Source organism: Homalodisca vitripennis, chromosome 1 (genome assembly GCF_021130785.1).
Source record: "Homalodisca vitripennis isolate AUS2020 chromosome 1, UT_GWSS_2.1, whole genome shotgun sequence".
NCBI classification, from domain to species: Eukaryota; Metazoa; Arthropoda; class Insecta; order Hemiptera; family Cicadellidae; genus Homalodisca; species Homalodisca vitripennis.
Window position 1 is genome coordinate 59,195,309 of NC_060207.1, and position 21,776 is coordinate 59,217,084.

The 21,776-nt window shown below is 30.0% G+C and overlaps 1 protein-coding gene across 3 annotated transcripts; it reads left to right on the plus strand.

Annotated features, from left to right (window-relative positions):
• Positions 1-2,664: 2,664 nt before the first annotated feature.
• On the plus strand, positions 2,665-16,562 carry LOC124362486 (ninjurin-2-like). 3 transcript variants are annotated; one of them, XM_046817044.1, is made up of 4 exons: positions 2,665-2,725; positions 10,822-10,998; positions 12,376-12,588; positions 13,901-14,026. In XM_046817044.1, the coding sequence occupies exons 1-3, from the start codon at positions 2,696-2,698 to the stop codon at positions 12,568-12,570; spliced, it is 402 nt and encodes a 133-aa protein (XP_046673000.1). In that variant the 5' UTR covers positions 2,665-2,695; the 3' UTR covers positions 12,571-12,588; positions 13,901-14,026. The 3 variants fall into 3 exon arrangements, with proteins under 3 accessions (XP_046673000.1, XP_046673007.1, XP_046672990.1); XM_046817051.1 differs by lacking the exons at positions 12,376-12,588; positions 13,901-14,026 and adding an exon at positions 16,338-16,562; XM_046817034.1 differs by lacking the exon at positions 12,376-12,588 and having other exon boundaries at positions 13,901-14,610.
• Positions 16,563-21,776: the final 5,214 nt, after the last annotated feature.

Here is a 21,776-nt window from a genome sequence, read left to right on the forward strand (position 1 = left end):
AGGAATTGAAGAAGATGATGAAGCTACTCAGATTTTTGTTTGTTGTGAATGATAAAGTACTTTTTGCCATGTAATAAATTATTTTTTATGATTTTTATTACTATAAAATAGTACACCATTTTGTCCAATTGGTGGGTTAAATGGGTTAGTTACACTTTTTTACTTTCTTTATTTAATATTTCTACTTGTTTCAAGCCATATTATTGTGATTTCTTCAACGTTAACAATGTAATACATTATTTTATACCATAATATGTAAAGTTTTACATTTCCTTATGCCATAAAAGATACTTTAAAAGATACATATAATAACTTTTTGATGGTCATTTAGTGCTATATACATAATCGTCAATTTTGTTACAGCATGACCTACATTAGGTTTCGAATAAAAAGAAGTGACATAAATTCTATGATTTTGAAATCTGAAACATGTGACATATACAAGAATAAATTAACAGTACTTAATGGCGTCTTTAACCATAAATATAAAAAACTTAATATAAAACAACTTTAGATATATGATAGCGCCTTGAAACATGATCTACTAAGAACTGTGCATGAATATTAGGTGTTAATTTTCTATGGTTTACCTAAATCTATAAATTTTATTTTATACTAAAAAGAATATTACATTTAATTACAAGATAAATTCTAAGGTTGAGATTTCTAAGGACCTTCGGTTTGGTCACAATTCAGGAAAGAATTAGGAACCAAAATTATGAATATTGACAGGAATTTTTATTTTGATGAACTTTTGTGGCAAAGTGGTGAGAAATATCGCAACATATAATTGGGCGTTTATTATAGATTATAAAGTTTTAAATCAAATATTGCAACAGGTTATAGATAAAATATCCAGTTATGTTACTATCAGGCGTCAAATAAATAATTACACTCCAACTTTGCCTCGAAAGAAGTGTAAATGGGTTAACTAGCTAGCACAGTTACTGGTTACACGTTATTTAGAATGTATCCATTTAGATATATCATCGCGCTTATGACTATAAAGCGTAGACGTGATTTAACTATAATCCATCTGACCACTTAAAGAATGATGACAATATAGTACTATAGTAAATCTTTTAAAAGGCCCCACCTTATATCCTTAAGACCAATAAACAGTAGTAGAGATGGAAGTTAACTGAAATTGCTTTATAATTTTTTTAAAAGTGTCAATTTTTATTTGCATTTTGAAATGCTTGAGAAAAATGGTAAATGATCAATATCTTGATTTTATTGGTTGCGATTACCAAAGAACTTATCCAAGTAATGTCTAAGTATTGCCTTAATACGAAATTTAGTTTGAATCTATAATTGAATAACTGAGATATACCCATTCCTTTTCCACATTTTAAACGGCCGTCATCTTAAAACTGTAAGAGATATCGAAAAAATATGCAGTAATAAAAAAATTATATTTTTAGATTTTACTTGGTACTGAGAGATTATTTACACTTAGCTTGGATGTCTTCATTGCTTGCAAATCTAAAAACAAAAGGCAACATCAACATTTTTTTGTACAAAATAAAGGAATAAACTAATGCCATTTGTACGAAAATTTTATCTCGACTACAACTTCCAACAAAACTTCAAAATTACACGTTTTTTTGAATAATAAATTAATTTTAAACAAATTTTCCTTTTCTACATTTTTTATCTCCTTTAAGGTTTCTCGATGCTGGCTGATCAAGTTTAGAAAAGGAAAAGTTGTGTTTAAGTTAATATGCGCCGTAAACAAAACATTGTTAATATTCTCAGTAAGTATTTGAGTATTATACAACATTGACGAAATAACTGTGAATACTATTTAATAGCTGTCATAATGTTTAGTAGATCCAGACTTTGTACAGACACAACTTGCACATTGCTTAGATGTGATTGTTGTCGTGTTTATTAAATTTTTTGTAACTTCTTTTATTTTTAAATACTCTTTTCTTTAAAATGTCACTAAAAGACGAGGTGTGGAGCATGTTATCATAAATAATAATGTACTGATTTTGTACTTCTTTAATTTTTAAATTTGATAATATTTATACTGTAGATTTTAATGTTGTACCGTCTTTGAACTTGTTACAAAATTGAAAAAATACCCTATTACTTCAGTAAATGACATATAATTATTTTGAATTGTAATCATAGAATCTTGATTATAATATTTGGGTCGGAATCAAATTGTAGCTTGTCTTGTAGTTATTGTGTACCAGTTATATACCATTATTTATAACAGCTCCAGATCAGTGCTATTAATATTTAAATAATACTAACAAACAACAATCTAACACAAAATACATTAAATTACTCAAACAAGGGAATTAATAATAGTGTAACATAAATTTATATGTATTACCTGAAACTAAATGAATTGGGAATTTGAATTTTTTAGATAGCTAGTAACGTAATAAATAACGTTAAATTTAACTATAGTCTACAATTTCAGCATACAGGCAGAGGGATGCAAATCTGGAAATAACGAGTAGAATGTACTCGTAAATCTTATTGCCACTTTAAATTAGTTTTTTCGATATAACACAATCAATAGTTAAAATATCTTTGATGAATGTGTCAGCAAAGTTGTGATCGATGTGATCGCGTGCGACAAGTTCGATGACGTCATTGCTCGATACTCCACGAGCTGGCCTGGAGGCCGCTGCTTACTCTGTTGTCAGTTGATGGTTGTCACGGTAGCAGTGGCGTCATGGCGGCTATACTCGCAGGGGGCACCGAGGTAATACTATTACACTAAAACAACGTCGCTTTCACCCATAACATTAATTATAACATTTAGTGTTAAGGGACAATACTAAAACTGTTTTGTCACATGTGTGAGACCCTCCCCTCAAAAAGTCTAATTTAATTTCAGCCTCTAAACTTGTTCAATTCCATTTAAAAAATTACAATAAAAGAAATACTAAAACGAAATGTTTTATCAGTATAATAGTGAACTCTAGATTACTTAAGTTTTGGCCACATGAGAAATCAAACCAAAGCAAGACGTAAGGGAAGCAAATAAAATTTAAACAATAATGATTGAATAAAAAAAAAATTGGCCACGAATAGAGTTAATAAAAACGAATTTTATCTCTCGAAATTCAAACAAACAAAAATACTTATTTTAGATATTTTTAAAATTTTAAAAATGAGTTAAACTAAGATTATAGTAGGATATATCTTACATGTAAGTCTACTGCTAAGTGAATGTGGTTCATCTTTAAATGTCCGAGAAGTAAATATACTATAACAAGCTGACATTATAAAGAGTTCCAAATTTTAATCTGGATTTAATATTTTGTTACCCATGATAACAACTTAATAGTACTATAAATGCGAAAGTGGCTTTGTTTTGTTTTTTGTTTGTTTTCACGCTTAAACTACTCAACCAATTGTACTGAAATTTTACATTGATATTCTTACGGATCAGAATTTGACTCCGAAGATTCCCTTTGAAGCAATCTACAAGAACTAGATGAAATATCGCAGGACTATTGTTTGAACCAATTCCAGCTCTAAATGTTCTAGAATATTACAAACTTGTACTATAAATACTTATATAAATCTCATATTAGTTCTCTTTTTACAGAAGTAGGGTTCTCTCATCTGTGATATATATTTCCTTAATTGGGAAACAAAACAAAATCGACTTGTTATAAAACATACTAAGAACGAAGTAAATTACAATGTCCGTAATTATTAACTTTCTGACCTATTTTCAAGATCGTGGCAAGAAGGGAATCTCAACATTGGCGCAAAAAATATAATTTACTTGAATCAGCGGCGGTCATAAACGTGCAACGCCTACTAAATTGCATTCAAAGCAGTTAGCAACTGCTAGAAGTGGATATATAAGCCGAGATGTAGTCTAACAAATATATATATATATATATATATGTGTGTGTGTGTGTGTGTGTGTGTGTGTGTGTGTGTGTGTGTGTGTGTGTGTGTGTGTGTGTGTGTGTGTGTGTGTGTGTGTGTGTGTGTGTTGTGTGTGTGTGTGTGTGTGTGTGTGTGTGTGTGTGTGTGTGTGTGTGTGTGTGTGTGTGTGTGTGTGTGTGTGTGTGTGTGTGTGTATTTCTTGTTCAAGAGAGAAGCAAAACCAGCTTTGAAACAAAAATACTAATACGGGAGTATATCAAAATCACCATAAATAAACAAATGTTAACATAGCTTCTTGATCGTGGAACAAGAGCAACATTGGTTTCGGAAATATAGTCCACTCGAACCAGAAGTAGGCTACTCATAGAGATGCAAAACCTACAAAATTGCGTGCGAAGCTGCGCGTAACTGCTAGTTCTACCATAAATTGGCTGTGATATAAAATAATAAGTGTGATAACTACAAACAATATGGGGAAGTTAGTAATTTATGTTAATCAGTGTTAATTACCATAAAATTGGGCTTTTTCTACTTATTCACAACTATTAAATATTAAACTTAGATTTTACTTTATATTCGTATGGGATACAGTAATAATATCACTCCCGTAAAACATAAACAAGGAATTCTAGTGCAATTCTATTTGGATGTCCTATTAGTTATTTTACTTCCTCATGCAACATCTTGGAAAAATAGAATACTGTTTACTCAAACTCTAAAGTGATTGTATACAGTAAAGAGGTCAACTACCGTAACAATAACATGTTGTATGAACAGATCACCGTTGTGTAACAACTAGCCCGGAACCCAAGATTGCTATGCGAATCTAAACCGTGACGAAACAATGTTTCAGTTCTGCCTTGTTACTGGAGAAATCTTCATCTGCGTGACGTTTACGCTCGGAAAGTGTCCTTGGCCGTTTTAGAAAACCAATAGTATGTGATGGTTTTATTTGTTAATTATTTTCAACTGGAATACATTATTATTGTGTTGTAAAATAAATTAAATTAAAGTAATTGACTAAATCAATGAAGTAAACTATCGAACTTGATCCCAAGTAAGATATAATGCTATATATAACAGTTTATGTTTAAATAAAAATACCGTTTTGTAATAACGAAGACGTTACATAATAATAATTCTTAAATAACTTAAAAAACCGAAGTATGGTCAGAAGACCATTATGAGCATAAAGTAAATCGCGTTGCTAAAATTTTCTCTAATGAATTTTGCGTGCAAAAATCTTAGAAGGCTTTTTCTTGTTCAGATACAAGTTTTAAATAAAATTTTAGGTGTTACTAAGCCACAAAGTTCGACACTAAAGACTATTATTGTTTCACCATTTTAAACCATTTTTTTGTACGTGTGCAGGAGTTTATTTTTGTTGTATAGTCACTACAGCTCGATTGCATTTCACTCTGATCATTGTTTTGAATTGTACAAAATGCAATATTCTACAATCACAGAAAAGGGCATAAACTATAAGTAATATGGTGCAAAACTAAATTAAGATACAAAATTGTCGTTGCACTGAGAGTGACAAAAACAGATGTGACTCACTTCCTAGGAGAGCGACGGTGAAGCCGATGGCCGATTGACCCAAGGGCGGTTAACAGGGCGCTTTCTGTTTATTGAACTAACGAACAACTCACCATATTGTCAGTATTAAAATTGAGACTACACAACAACCTCTAAAAGCATATATTATAATATAATCAGACAGCCTAAAACAGCTTCAGAAATGCTTTAAAGTCAGAAGCCATAAGTTTAAACGTGTTAATAATACCTTTTTGATATTTTACTTGTCATGCATTTTGTTCATACAAGAGTGAATAGTTCTTTCTTTAACAAATCTATTAGACTTAAAGTTTATAAATAAATATGGCACGCGTCGAAACCAAAATGATTTTATAAGTTGTTTAACATTTTCAAAAACTTATTGTTATTATTTATTTACTCGTCTAGCCTACGGCTTAGATTTTATATATATATATATATATATATATATATATATATATATATATATATATATATATACATATATAATTACATATATAATTCCAATAAACATTGAATCGCAAAAAGTACTCGCTCCGCCGGGTACATTATATATATATAAGTATGTAATTTTATATATATATATATATATATATATATATATATATATATATAATGTATTTACTACTCCACCTAAAGTAATTTTTAAAAAGCCTCAAAATTTGAAAAACATATTAGTAAGACCAAAACTACCCTCTGATGAGCTAACTCTAAATTTAAACAAACCTTTTGGCTGTGAACCCTGTTTTAAGCCTCGCTGCAACATGTAATTTAATAATAAATTCAAAACATTTCTTTAGCAGCACAACGGAAAGAAATTATCCGATAATTGGTAAAATGACTTGTGAATCCAGCAATGTCATTTACCAATTGTCATGTAAAGACTGTCCGAAAGACTACAATGGTCAGACCATAACTCCATTGCACATTAGAATGAACAAAAATCGCAGCGATACAAACCTTCAAATTAAATCAAATCCTATTTCGGCCCATGCAATGGAGCATAACAAAAAATTCGATGAATGCTTTTCTCTAAAAAGTATTAACAAAATTCAGAACCCCCTTAAACTTAAAATGAATTATTTAGAAATAGCTCATCAGAGGGTGCTACAAACTAAACATCCGGATGGTCTAAATTTAAGGTATGGATAGCAGTATGTATAAATTACACTTTACAATTTTAATTTATAACATTACACATTTCACTACAAATTTAATTTAAAACTTTATACTCCTTATATTAAGGAAAATTATTTAATCTTGTACGTAATTAAAAATTAGTTTTATTAACATATGATGTTTCTTTTGTTTATTATTATTCTTTGTTGATATATTTACTTATTTACGTATATCTCTTGAAAATGTCTTAAGACGAAATATAGAGAATTTTTATGTTTTTTTCTTCTATTTTTTCTATTCTTATTGAATATATATATATCGCGTTATTTTAACAATCTAGGCCTAAGCCGTAGGCTAGACGAGTAAATAAATAATGACAATAAGTTTTTGAAAATGTTAAACAACTTAGAAAATCATTTTGGTTTTATATATATATATATATATATATATATATATATATATATATATATATATACTTACTTCTCAATTGATATATCCCTAACTACAGTCAATGTTAATATATTGCGATTTCGTGTACACTCGCATTCTCATTAATTTCACTTAAACACATCGCCGTGCAGGTTTGACAAGGTTCTAACTAACATTTTTGTCAAAACTGAGGTTATGAGCTTTTTACAGTGTATCTACATAGAAGAACATGTGATGTGAATTTGAATGCGATCTGTTGGAAAATAATCGAACTACTAAAGTGCCAAGGTTCTATCTGCATTGTTTTTTGTTATTAGTTTAGGTTCGACAAGGTTCTAACTGCTGTTTAAAGTGCCAAGGTTCTACCTGCATACTGTTTCTTATTAGTTTAGGTTTAACAAGGTTCTAACTGCTGTTTATCAGCTGATCACGATACAACTTACATTTCTCTCTTTGTTTATTGTTTTTCTTTTGAAGCAGCTTTCTACATGGATTGTGTTCATTAACCTCAAAGTACATTATTAATACATGGATGACAATAAAATATTTAATGTTTTAGATGAAAGTTTGAGTTTTAGTGTGTCTGATTTATTTAGTGACGATGAAGACGATTTTATTACTCCAACTAGTGAAAGCAGTAGTGATGATGAGCTTAAAACCACTAGCTCAAGGTAAGGGATTTCATTACAGTAGGCCTAGTAACCATTAAAAGCTACTTAAAGGCTTTTTTAGTTTGGCTTCTAGAAAAAATACAGATAACGAAAGCGAAGAAAACTTATCTAATGATAATGTTGATGACAGACATGAACCTTTTATTGCCAAATCAAGGCGCAACTACTCATTAAATATTTTTTTCATGTCAAAGGGGAGAAAATAAGGGTGTGTAAGACATTTTATCTCACTACCTTATCTATATCCCAAAAGCCAATATATACGGGCCCATAATAGTAAGAATGTCAAAACGAACACTTCTTCAAAAGATATGAAGGAAAGAACTGTAGGAAGTAAGCGTAAACCAAATGGAGATGCTGACTTTGCCAAAGCACACATTCAGTCATTCCCTAAAGTTCAGTCGCACTACTGCCGAGCTGAAAGCAAACGAGAGTATCTCGAATCACACCTTAATGTTTTTCTAAAATGTATGATCTTTATAAAGATAAAAAATGCAGCTGTGAAAATGTAGAACCTATAAAATAAATCTCTTTACTTACCACATATTTTCTACAGAGTTCAACCTTGGGTTTCACGTTCCCAAATAAGACCGTTGTGATCTATGCGAAAAATACTTGGTTGCTGAGAAAAACTGATTCTATGGAAGACAATCTTAAGAGAGAGTACGAGAGGCATCAAGTTTTAAAAAAGGAAATGAGATAAACAAGAGCTGAAGAAAAGAAACAACAATCTATTCCGACATTATTAATTTGATTTACAGAACTTAATCCTAACGCCACATGCAGACATAAGTTTCCTTTTTTTTACTTAAGAAAATTTAATGTTTACAATCTAACTGCTTACCTTTCAACTACAAAAAAAGGTTTACTGTGCTCTGTGGAATGAAACAATGGCAGGAAGAGCAGGGAATGACTTGGCAAGTGCTTTTTATAAGATACTTGAAACAGTAATGGATGAAAATGATATAACAGATTTAGTAACATGGTCCGGATTCGTGCGTACCACAGAACCGAAATAGTATTTTTTTTTAGAATGCAGTTTTTGCATTTTTTTAAGAAACCCCAACTCTCAAATCAGTTACAATGAAAATATTCTCTTCCTGGGCACTCTTGCGTCCAGGAAGTTGACCATCTACCAATAGTGAAATCGAAAAACTGATGAGAAAAACTGACTTCTACAGTCCTATTGGTCTGATACGAATTCTGAAACAAGCCAACAGAACCAACCCCTACAGAGTCATCCAAATGAAACAACAAACAGATTTCAAATACTTTTCGGCTACGTCTAAACTATTGAATTACAAATTGATTCCCTTCACCCAGGTTGGGGTCTTGAAATTCACATCCAGGTACTACATATTGTTGACTACAAAACAAACCATGACCGGTATGAGCCTTTGAACGCGTGTCAATTTGAAATCTAATGAGACGCCAAAGAGAACAAAATCCCATTCCTCACTAAGTTCAAGTAGTGTTTTAAATGTAACACCAAAGCTACAAACATTTATGATGGAGATGTCGGAGGCAAAAAAGAAAGACATCAAGGCCGCCTTTCCCTACATGCCTCTGCAAGACCGGGATTACTACAAGGCAGTACTAAACCTGTAGTGTCAAAAAGAGATTCTGGTGCAACATGAGCATTCTTTTGTAAATAGAAAAAAACTTTGATTTAATATTTGAAAACCTGACTTGTTACTATGAGTTTCTGTAATAAAACATTCTTCAATTTCATATTTTGCGTTACTAATTTTCTCCTTACTATTACACATAATAGCGGAAGTACCTATATTACCTATAACTTTTGTAAATAATCATACCTTACGACCAATTGTATTAAATTACCCTTCATTTATTCCCATATCCTCAGAATAATCAATTATTGAACCATCGTAAAGAAAATAAACTGAAACATAATTTAATTTTACCTGTTAGAACTTTGTCACTGGACATTTTAATTCAAAAAAAATAGTTTGACAAAGTTCTAAGCGCAGTTAGAACCTTGTCATAGTGAACGCTCCACAAGTTGGCTATGACAATAGGTTCTAACTGTATTTACAAGGGTATTTTTATGTAACCAATCTGTACAAAAAATTGTTGAATTTCTATACATACATACGTAGATAATGCCTATATTGTAGTAAATAAAAAAATCAGAAACAAAATATCTATAAATAAAAAAGTTAAAGAGATTTCAAACTTTAACCTCAATTACTGACAACTAGTTGGAGGGCAGATAGAACCATGTCAAACTAGCACGACGACATGACACTATGCAAATAAGAAGAAACAAGACATTACTTTCTTGGACATCAAAATAGATTCCTCCAACGGCATTTACGGCTTGTGTTTGTGTGGGAGTGTGAATAAACTCCCTAACAATATCAGATCAATTATCGATAATCGTCCAAGAATTTGCGTGGTACAAAAACAGAGTTGTTGATTATGATTTCAACAATGTTTTGTGACCTTGTGGAAAAGCGACCTGCTCTGTGGCTCTTTGTTATGTATGTCCACTATTTTCCGAAAATACTTAATCAATGTTCATGATTTATTTCAATGCAAAATAACATTAATTATGGAGTAAAATAATACATCTCTAATGTTTCCCCACTTTTATTATCTACCTCAATTGTATTAATGTTCCTATATTTAGATTATGTATTCCTGCGCAACCATATCGCGTGCTCTTAGCGGTAGCCATTAGTTCATTACGCGTTTCTTGTCAACGCATCTTAATACACACCTATTTCGAATTGAAGAACTTAATTTAAGTGGTACTGAACTACAATAGTTGTGTACAAATAGTAAATTGCATATAACTCAGTTCTAACCCAAAATAGTGTATTTGTAACACCACGATAAAATATTTGTCGGGGATATCACTGTAATACGAGGATCCTCGTATTTATTCACCAGGATGTATTTAGTCCCTCTAACTCCACCCCATTCCCAATCATGTTTTGCTACCGATCAGTGTATTTTGTAAATACGCCCATACTTTTCTATAATTTTATTTATTAATAAACATTGAAATAAACCATACAAATTAAAACACGATTTTAAAATCCATCTTTTGTTAATTGCAAACAATAGTTTGATATATCTATTTACATAAATTAGTGAAAAATAATGCTCAGATGCCTTAGCGGACTGAAATATTTAATTTTATGTTTAGAACAAGCTCCTGGATGCGAACCGGTACGCCACAAAAAAGACGATAGCACAGGGTATGCTAGATATTGCCCTGCTCACCGCAAACGCAAGCCAGCTCAAGTATATACTCCAGGTCGGCGACAGACACGAGTTCTACTCGCTCATGTTGGGTCTCATCACCACTTCCATCATACTACAGGTGAGTAATTCCATCATACTCAAAATGGATTCCAGTTAAATAACTTAATTTAATTTAATTGGTAAATTACTTTCTTAATCCACTGGTATTTAATATTTTTACGCATTTATAATTATTAGTAGCTTTTTGAGTTTTATGTTTAGTGTTATAAATGAGTTATATTTAATTAATATTAAATTTAGTAACATTAAGACTTAGTATCAATAACAAGTTTGTAACACTGTAACCTGGACTTTGAATAATTACAATGCCAACATTTAAAAACGTTTATAATTATGTATTCAAGGGTACAGTATAAAATATATTGAAAACAAGGATCCAGCCATGCCTTTTAGTGCAAAGCAGACTAAACTCTTCTAGAACACAAAGAATCCCTCAGATAAACTTAGATTATTATTATTATTATTATTATAGATCTAAATTAGCTCCTCTCCATTCCAACTCCGCAATGAATGGCCTTCTAAAATTAATAATATTGGCACTCAGAATTAGTTCCTTGAATTCGCCGTATAAATGTCCAAGTTTTCTTGTATACTCTATCACGACCTTTGTTTCAAATTACCCGTTCATTAAAAACTCAAAATGCCGCTTATGTCCACATCCATTTCCGCTGTAAAATTTATTCACAATCACAATTGTTTTGCAAATTTAATAAGAATATTAGGCTACAGATTGTAGTTTTTATGACGTGTATCCACATCAGGACTATGATTGGATTGAAACTTGTTTTCAAATCAATCTATCTTTCTTAAATCAAAATATTTCTTATTACATTATTATTTCGTCTTACAATATCGCTTTCAAACAACGTCTAAGCGGCTGAAATGTATGGAAAATTAATTCACCATTACAACGAAGGAGACACACACAAATTGTGAAAAAGGTGTGTGTGTGTCGTTAAAAGAAGTATAAGAATTATTACAATGACTTAAAATTTGAAAGAGAAGTAATCACGCATGATATTGTATCCACTCAATTCATCACCAATTATATTACAGTCATTATGTTGACTAATACGTAAATTCAGAATTATTAGAAATAAGAACATGAGTTTTAACTTTACATTTTTTATTCTTACTATGTATTAATACATAAATTAAAAAGCGTCATGGTGTTTTTGTACGTAGGGGGCATTGCATTTAGATTTAGTTGACAAATCAATAATATTCTTTGCAACCAATTTCAATGGAAGAACTTATTATAACACTTTGGATGAGTAACAAGGTTTAGGAACAGTTCAACCATTTAATCTCTATTTTTGTATTTAAAAAAGCCAATCAAAGGAAGTTTAGTGATCCCCAAGGTGTACAGAGTGATTTATAAAAATGGGGTGATCCCAACCGTTAGGTGGTAACTAACGTTAGGTGGTATGGGCAGGTTGGCATGGGAGTTATCTTCCTGTCTCTCAACTTGATGCGAGACTGCAAACTTCATCTGATAGAATACAAGCAGTCGGCACTGTTCATCAACTACTCAACAGTGGCGGCCTCTTTCGCTGTCACTGTACTGAACATCCTCATCAGCGCCTTCGACCCCGGCCTCGGCTCCCTCTCGGCCAATGCTGACCTTTGAACTCTTCTCAGCTTGTGTGTGCGTTATTTATAAGACAAATTACATTACTTTGTTGCCATATACGTGAGGGCTAAGAAAGAGTTGAGTGTTTCTTAAATAAATTGTTTATCGTATAGTATGTCGTTTCACCGAATGGAACAATTTTGTTTCTTTCTTTGTAACATGAACTCATAATAATATTTTTGTAAAACCAAATTTTGTCGTAAATTCAAGAGTAATAACAAATTGTTAATCCTTACATTTCTTATTGAGTAATATACGTATTCACTTATGTAATACAATTGAAATTATAACTGAAATATATCCACTCTGAATATACATTCAAAGAAATAAATTCTCTTTGACAAAGTAGGCTTAGTATATATGTTATGGTTAAATAATAAAATGTTACTTTTTAATATTATGGGTGAGGTGATTAAAAGCACAAATTAAATCTCTGAAGCTCATAAGTCAGTCAAACACACTGAGGCCTATTATCCTATTTGTTTACTATTTAATATTATACAATTATTTACTAACTTAAGTATTATATAAGACACACATATAATATATATATATATATATATATATATATATATATATATATATGTGTGTTATATATAGGTTCATTTTCAAATAATAAAAGTTTTCAATAAATAATATAAGGTCCAATAATAAATTATTAAGAGAATAATAATGCACATTTATTACGTTCTTTATCAAATTATTATCGCCTTTCTAGCAATAAAATGCTGTATTTTTAGATCTAAGATAGAGAGTCGAAGCGACGGAAGCTTCCACACATTTAAGGGGAGGAGTTTGCGTATATTTGTAATTTTATTATTAATTAGTCTTAAAACATCAATCCCATTGGGGTGAAGTGAAATAATAAAAAGAGTAGGTAATCTAAATTATACCATTCATACATTCAGTAGAAACTCAAAGTATGTGGATTTTGAACATATGTAAAGTTGACCGTATAGATTTGATATTGTGGCTGAATATTATAAACAGATAATAAAAAATAACTTGTTTTTTTGTTATGACCAATAGTTTAAAACTTTCTTTGCATTATTTAACATTGTGTATTTTTCTGCTGTGAAAGTAATGTGTCCTTGTTACACTTTAGAGAAAATTAATGTTCGTAACATGAGTTCCCATTCATGTTTCATTCTATTTAAAGTATAAGATCAAACTGATAACAGAGAGTGATTAGAAATGCATGCTTGTTAGTACACGGAATATGTTTACAAATACAGAAGCTATATGAAAACAAAATACTAAATCTATTGTGTATTTATTTTTACATATTCTCATTTAAGCCTCGATAAATACCAAGTGTGATTTTCAGGTTTGCGTTGGCGTATTGTTCATAATAATAGGAGGACTAAACATAAATAATCCTCCTGACTGCTCGACAGCAATCATCCTAAATGACATCATCGTCATCATGATATTTTTAATCTCTTTGGACAACATAATAATTTCTGGATTTGGAATGGAACACTCCAACCAGCCGCTGAAGCTGCTTTCTTATAGCAAGGTGGCAAATTCTACAAGAAAATGAACTTGAAGCAATAGTGGAAGATAAAACGTCAGTTTTGATTCGCAAAGTGAACATTGTATTTTGTGTGGGAGGAACTGTTTAATAGATCGTAGAAACCTAGACTTGTTGGCTGAATAGATAAAGTTTGTTCTACAGTATTACTTTTTACATTTTAAAATAAGTGCCTTAAAGTTTAAAACTATTAACAAAACACAGAGAAAATAAATGTAAAACAGAACATTTTAAATAAAGCACTTCATATGTATTAATATTGTAGGACAGCAAATTACTTCTAAGATTGACATTTTTATATATGTATCTTATTATGTAGTAAACTGTGTAGTTAAGGAAAAATGAAAATGAACTACAATGATAAATGTGTAATTCATTGTGATTTGTTTTAAATAAATTATACTGGCTCAAAATATAAAATAGTTTCGCATATTTTCACAAGCCCGAACGACATAGAGTTATAGCTTGAACCATTAGCTAAAATTAATAATTTTCAATAGTGAGTAATATCAATTAAAAACCGTTCACTAAAAAAAACATACAAAGTATGTATTATTATGTACTTATGTAACCATGTCAAAGGTTTCATTATTCTTATAATAACGGAAGTAGGCTCCCATCATAATATAATTACATATTTTATAAAGAGGCAATATTAGGTGATTTATATTTATTAATCGTAAGCATCAAAATCTCACAGATTTGTTAAAAACTTAATAAAATTCAAATTTACACAATCGTCAAAAATTTTAAAATTAATGCTTGAGGCCTTTCAACATTAAAACGCTAAAAAGCCTTTATCTTGCGTAGTAAATTTGTATATTATACTGAGTAAATAATAAATGTTTAGACTGAATACATTTTCACTCAATTAATTTATCCAACTTCAACTAACGACATATTTCCTTTCATTAACACTAAGTACTCAGATATATTCAAATCAATTTAAAATGTATTGATATTGTAACCTATAAAAATTATTTCTTACTCTATTATGAATTCTTGTTATCATTTAAAGTTTATTCAAGTTTAAATATTTTCAGAAGAGACTGTTGCTTGTTTTACACAAATTCTTGTTTAAGGAGAAAACATTTAGTGTTATTTTAAGAATACAAATGTGTTGTTGACTTATTAAACTGACATTGTTTTAATACTCCTTCAGAATCTTGATTTAACTGGGTATTCTATTCCATTTGTTTGTGTTCCAGGTGATATTGAAATCACAGAGTATGAAAGGACTGCTTTAGCATAGTAACAGGCTAATTCCTTAAACGTGAATAAAAGCTAAAATATTTTAATTATATAAGTGTTAATTATAACACTGTTTGTTATATTTAAAAATCAACAAAAAATTGCATTTAACAGAACTTGAACTGGGTAAATGAGAAATAAGAAGATAACATTAACCAATTACACTAAGAGTATAAACTATTTTTATTAACTAAATTCTATCTAGCCTTGTACTCTCATACATAATACTGTTATTGTTATGGACCAACCATTGCTTATAACTAAAATGCAAAAGAAGTAATAAAAGAAATCTTATGTTATTGGCACTTGTTTGGATAACACAATCGGGACACTAGTCAAGATACCTTGTAAAGTCTATCAATTATTATTTCTATAAATAAATTAATATGATTATTAGATATTTTCTTTAGTGTTCTAGTTATTTACAGTTCTTGTTTGGTTCAGTTGTCTTGACGAAATTACAGGTGAAACGAAACTTGAAACTACTGTACACTATACAATACGAAGATTAATGTAACATCAATACTGGGAGGTCTGACCACTTTCTTTGAATATCCTTGATCAATAGTACATCAACCCTACAGACACTTCACGCAACAACAGTTCTCTCAGAGCAAATTTTTACTTATATAATTTATATATAAGTAAAAACCTTGCATAATTTTGTCATTTTAGTTACTTTTTTACTAAGTAAAGTTATTATAATGCTAGACTCTGATTCACATGTTTAAAACTATATTCTTTATTTTTACAACTGGCCACACTACTGGTTAAAGTGGCCAGTATATTTCTCGCCTTTTTCATGCATGTATTTATGTAATTATTTATGGGAAATAAAATGAATTTTATTTCCCATAAAAGCTTTAAAATAATATTTTATTTAGAATGTATTAATTCTTAGACTGGACACGAAAATGTATAAAACAATTTTATTTTTTAAATTAAAACAGACCTCCTAAGTAGAGTTAAACATTCTCAGGTAGTGAGCGCCAGCTTAGAGACGATCCTCTCACGCCTCAATCTCAACAAGCCTGAGAGTCAGAAGGTCGCTGTGTACATGAACCACGCATTGGTTGGCTGCATCATGCTAACTCTCGTAGTCAACGTAGTCAAGATGAGCTTTGGCCTCGATCCAGCTGCTTGATCCATAGTTTTGTATGCTTATATTTTGTATTGGAGAAATAAAATTATCAAATAATGTGAAGTTTAGGTGTTATACTACTAGAAGTGACTATTCTATTCCAAACCTAAAATCTCAATAGTTCAATCAGTAGTGCCAATTTAACGTCACGCAAAACTGTTCCTAAGAATTAGAGCTGACTAACTGACTAAGAGTGCATCTATAAATTATGGAATATATTATGAATTAAAATCTTAATAGAGAAAGAATTACCTTTTAAGTTGTATTATGTATCTATACATTAACAGTTAATTTCAGTTTAGTTAGTTTAAAATTATAAGTTCACCTTAAATCTACTATTTTGGGTTTATGATTAATATTTTAAATAAATATTAAACATTATAAATAGCTATATTATATGTAAGCTATTTTCAATGTTTTTTTATTATGAAATCAATGTATATACCGTTAAAAGACTATTAACAAAAATACAAATATTAAAACTTGTTTCAAATTTGTCAAAAATGTTATAGCCTAACTCTACCAGATTTTCCTTAAATCGATAAAGTAATTTTTCCTAAGATATAAATCAGTGGTCAGACGCGCTATTTTGGTGGAGGTCAAAATGAGATGATATCAAAAGAGTTAAAAAATATGATAGATATTGGAGCCAAAATATTTCTATTTATAATTTGTAGCACTTATTAATAGCAATGGTATTCCTCGGGAGATTACAATAACGCTTATCGAAAACAGTCTGAAGTTCTATAATAGGTACTTTAGACTTCAGAACCAATATTTAGGCTACATACATACAATAGGCTACATACATACATAGCAGCATAGTTTTAAAAGAAAATTTTAAATTTATTTGTAAAAATATACTAAAAAAAGAAAAGCCTTCTCTTAATTTAAAATACAACATTAAATATAATACTATGGTTATTTTTTTTATAAAAAAGTTACTTTTGGTATAAATTTAAATCTAAATCTGACATATGTCTTAAAAAAATAATTAGGCCCTACCAACATAATTCAATATGTAGTCTTTTTTGTTTTGTAAACACCAATGTTTAAACTTCATTGAAATGGATTGCTTTTATTATTATCTTCACTAGGGACCATTAACAAATTGCTTAAATTAGTTATACTTGACCTTTAACGAATGTCTGTAATTTCAAAATAAAATCAGACTATAATATAACCTCTAAAATTCTCCAGTACATCAAAAGTGCATGTACTCTCGCATCAAAAAGTATAGATAGCCTAGTTTGAACGTTAACCACAAACTAACTAATTCAGCGAAAATTACGGGAGTTAAATTAATATTTAGCTTGTTTATCTTTGCGTCTAGACATAAATAAAATGGAACGGAAAATGGAACCTCTTTTGGTGCTTTTCAACCAAATTACAATTTTGAGCATTCATAACCAAGAAAACTTGTAATCCTATTAATACCCAATTGTTAAACAAGATATTTACAAGAGTACTAACTTTGATTATGTGGTTTCAGAATTTTAGAATTATATAGATAAAGTTGTTGAACCAGTTGATTGTAAACTATTTTTACTTTAATTCTGAACCGGTTTCGGTTAAAAAAATCTCGGCACTGGTCACGTTATTGAGCTTATAGTCATCATTTCTTTTTTATGCAATTTATTTTTATAAACGCAATTTAATTTCACTTTAACTTAGTTAAACAGATTTTATTAATTTGCCGCGGCTGGAGCATGCTCGTTAGAACACGCCAAACGTCAGACCCTCGAGGGCGGTACACCGCACCGCACCCTTAAGTGCAAGAAGAAGTCGTAATAAATTGTTTTAATTTATTGGACCATTTCTCTTCAATTTTTTCTCATTTGAGCACTGAGCCTCCAATGGCAGGTTTAACAATGAATAATTGAACTTTTAAAATTGTAGTTTAGTATTAAATCGCCAAAACCGGTACTTTTTTATTCTTACAGATACAAAACCGGTTGTAAATAATTTTCTTTATACGTCTAGACGCAGAATTAAACGAGCTTAAGTTTACGTTACTCCCATAATTTTAGCTCTATTAGTTTGTAATTAACTTTCAAACTCGGGTACCTATACTTTTTGATCCGAGAGTAGGCAAGCGTCTTCCAACTACACAGTTTGTTGACCGGCGGCGCCGCACGTGTCTAATATTTTATATACATGAAATGAAATGAAATGTGATGATAAAATGTATAATCTTATAGCATCATTGAAAAACAATATTTTAACGCTATAAACTGTTTCTCAAAAATGTGATATACTTTTATCGCGATTAAATCTTTCTAGTTTTCGTTGAATCATCATCTAGGCTATAATATTCGAAATTATAACTTTGATGATATATTTCCTCTTTGACATAGCCTACCTTAAACCGACCTCGAGACGAATAATAAACCGTCAGACAACTAAAATAAGAGTCTACTTCACTTGAAGGATCTGTATATGGTTACCTGACGCTGATTTAATATTTATTTACGTGTCTAACGGTTGATCATGATCTGAGAAAAATTCACATTTTAACCCTGTTGGTAGCCTCCCATTTTTAAATTTGCTGAAACCATAGCGGTTGACGATCAACATCTTTCTTAGTGAGAATTTCGCCATAGATTTCAAGAAAACCAACTTGTGTGCTTACACATCGCAAATTGACTCTCGGCTCATAAACTAAATTTTTATGCATTAGTCACAGTAAAAAAATTAAAACTCCATTATTTTATCTCGAACGTACGAAAATAAACGTTAATGAGCAAGTTTAATTTTTTATTAGTAACGAGCTATGATAACTCAACTCAAAATCTAGAGATTTAATAACTGTAATTGTCCTAATAGCTTAACATGTTGATATATTAAAACACTGTTTATACTATGTAATTCTTAATAAAAACTATTAAAATGTAATGCCACATGACAGTATTCGTATTAAAAATTCCTGAAAAAATGTTAACGATTCGGATTGAAAGAAACACTTTTTTATTACACTGGTGTTAATACGAGCCGGTGTGCTTTTTAAAGTTATAACATGGCAGGCTCTTTTGTAGTAACATTAGATAATAAATAGTACTATAATCATAATGTATAGTTTGTGTTTTATCATGGAAATTCTATTAATTATTAAACAATAATACAATTTAAATACTCACAGCGAATGTAAGTGTGTAGTTTATATTCGTGTATGCAAGAATTTCAACTTGTAGGCTATTTCTATTTTAAAATAGAAATTTTCATACAAACAGAATTCATCTATTATTGTCAAAATCACGTAAGTGCCATCGCAAACAAATTGTTGGCATAACTACTTAAAATGCTATTTTCATACTAGGCTATTAGTAATTCTTTATTTTTACCTGAGAAATGAATAATTTGACAAAAGATATGTAATATATATATAATATATATATATATAATATATATATATATAATATATAAATTATATATATATATATAATATATAATATATATATATATATAATATATAAATTATATATATATATATATATATATATATATATATATATATATATATAATATAATATAAGTAATAGTTTTGTAAGATTTATTTTTTACATATATTGCTTAAAGCAAATATATATGATTCGTAGCGATAAAAAAACCTCCAAAGAGAACCTCTTATCTTATCTTATAAATAAAAATGAATCGTTAAATGTGTTGGTAAGCGCTAATCTAAAGAACGGCTGAACCAATTCAGTTAATTTTTTTTGTAAAATGTTCATTGAAATCCGAGGAAGGTTTTTATGAAGCAAAACATAAGAAAAGTTACCTGAAATATTTTAAAATTCAGAAAAAAATGTAGTTTTTACGGTTAATAATCCAAATTAAAACTGGCACTAAACAGCTGTTCACACTTTCAGTTTTATGTCGACAAATTGGCTGAAACATCTGTTTACATTTAAATTTGATCAAATATTAAGGAAACAGTGCTTGATCAGTAGTGTTATGCAGGTAGTAAATCAAAAGTTAATATCAAAATTTTACTCCAGATCTCGACAGTGATGAATTTAAATTATCTAATGCATTTTATATATTACTAGCTGTTATCCGCGGCTTCGCACGCAATCTTTAGGACCGAAGTCCTTATATTACTTAGTAAAAGCAATTATGATGTAATATGATGGGAGTCCTATAAAAATTTTAAAACGTAAGTAGGCGTACATCAGGTAGATATTATTTAAGTTCATGGTAATTAGTACCAGAGTAACTTAATTATTATATCATATTTGGCACGTATAGGAGCGTTTCTGGTTCTAATTAATTATATAAATAACGTCACAGCTGAATCTGTCTTGTCATCCCGATTAAGAAAACACAAATCTCGGATCACACAGAACTCGGAAACTTACATCGGTTAAAAAGCGTATATATTTCCACTCTTTGTCATATATTTCAGGTCTAAGATATTTCCAGGACCATAGTAGAGTTTGCCTTGTTCGGACGAAGAAAAAATATATATACTTACGTAAGACCGAGATGCCTACTTCGGTAAAAAAGTGCCTACTTAAGACCGTTTAAATTCACTTACCCACTATGTCAAAGTTTAGCTTGCCATATAGCTCGATCAAAATACTATACAGGGTGATTCAAAAACTAAACGGCAATCTCTCGGGAGCTTATTCTATAGCTAAAAACAAGTAAAAAAGTTCATATAACCATATGCCCGGAAACGCTTCGTTAGCGAGGTTACGCCTAGCGAAAGATTTCGCCCGGATTTCTCAGAACCCTTGGTGAAGTCAGGCCGTATAAAAATGGTAAAGGTAGTTACAAAGATACAAATATGATTGTTTTTTATGTTTTTATATCTGACAAATTTAATTAAAGTTCGTCCCAGAGCTGTAAATGCAATACTTTCAGAAAAAAAAAAAGATATCTTACGTAAAACACAAGAATTGGTGCAAAGAAATAACACATTTTTGTGTTTAACGTAAGATTACTTCCATAAATGTTAAATAAAGGTCATTTTTTTCTTAAACAGATTTGTAGAACATTTAATTCTGAAAAGATTCATGTGGAATTACTTAGGAAAAATAATTAATAATAGGTATTGGAAATTTAGCTTTATTTAAAAATAAAACAGAACGCACAAAAATGCATATTCTTATCTGCGTAAAATATTAACTAATGTTTAGGTTGTGAGTAACAGCTGATCATTTATTCAACACTTTTTATCGTCATATTTTCTTTGCAAAGGTTGGCAATATCAGGCGATCAAACAATTAAGGTTCATGAAGTAATCATTTGAATAACCTTTTATGGAGGTTATTGTAT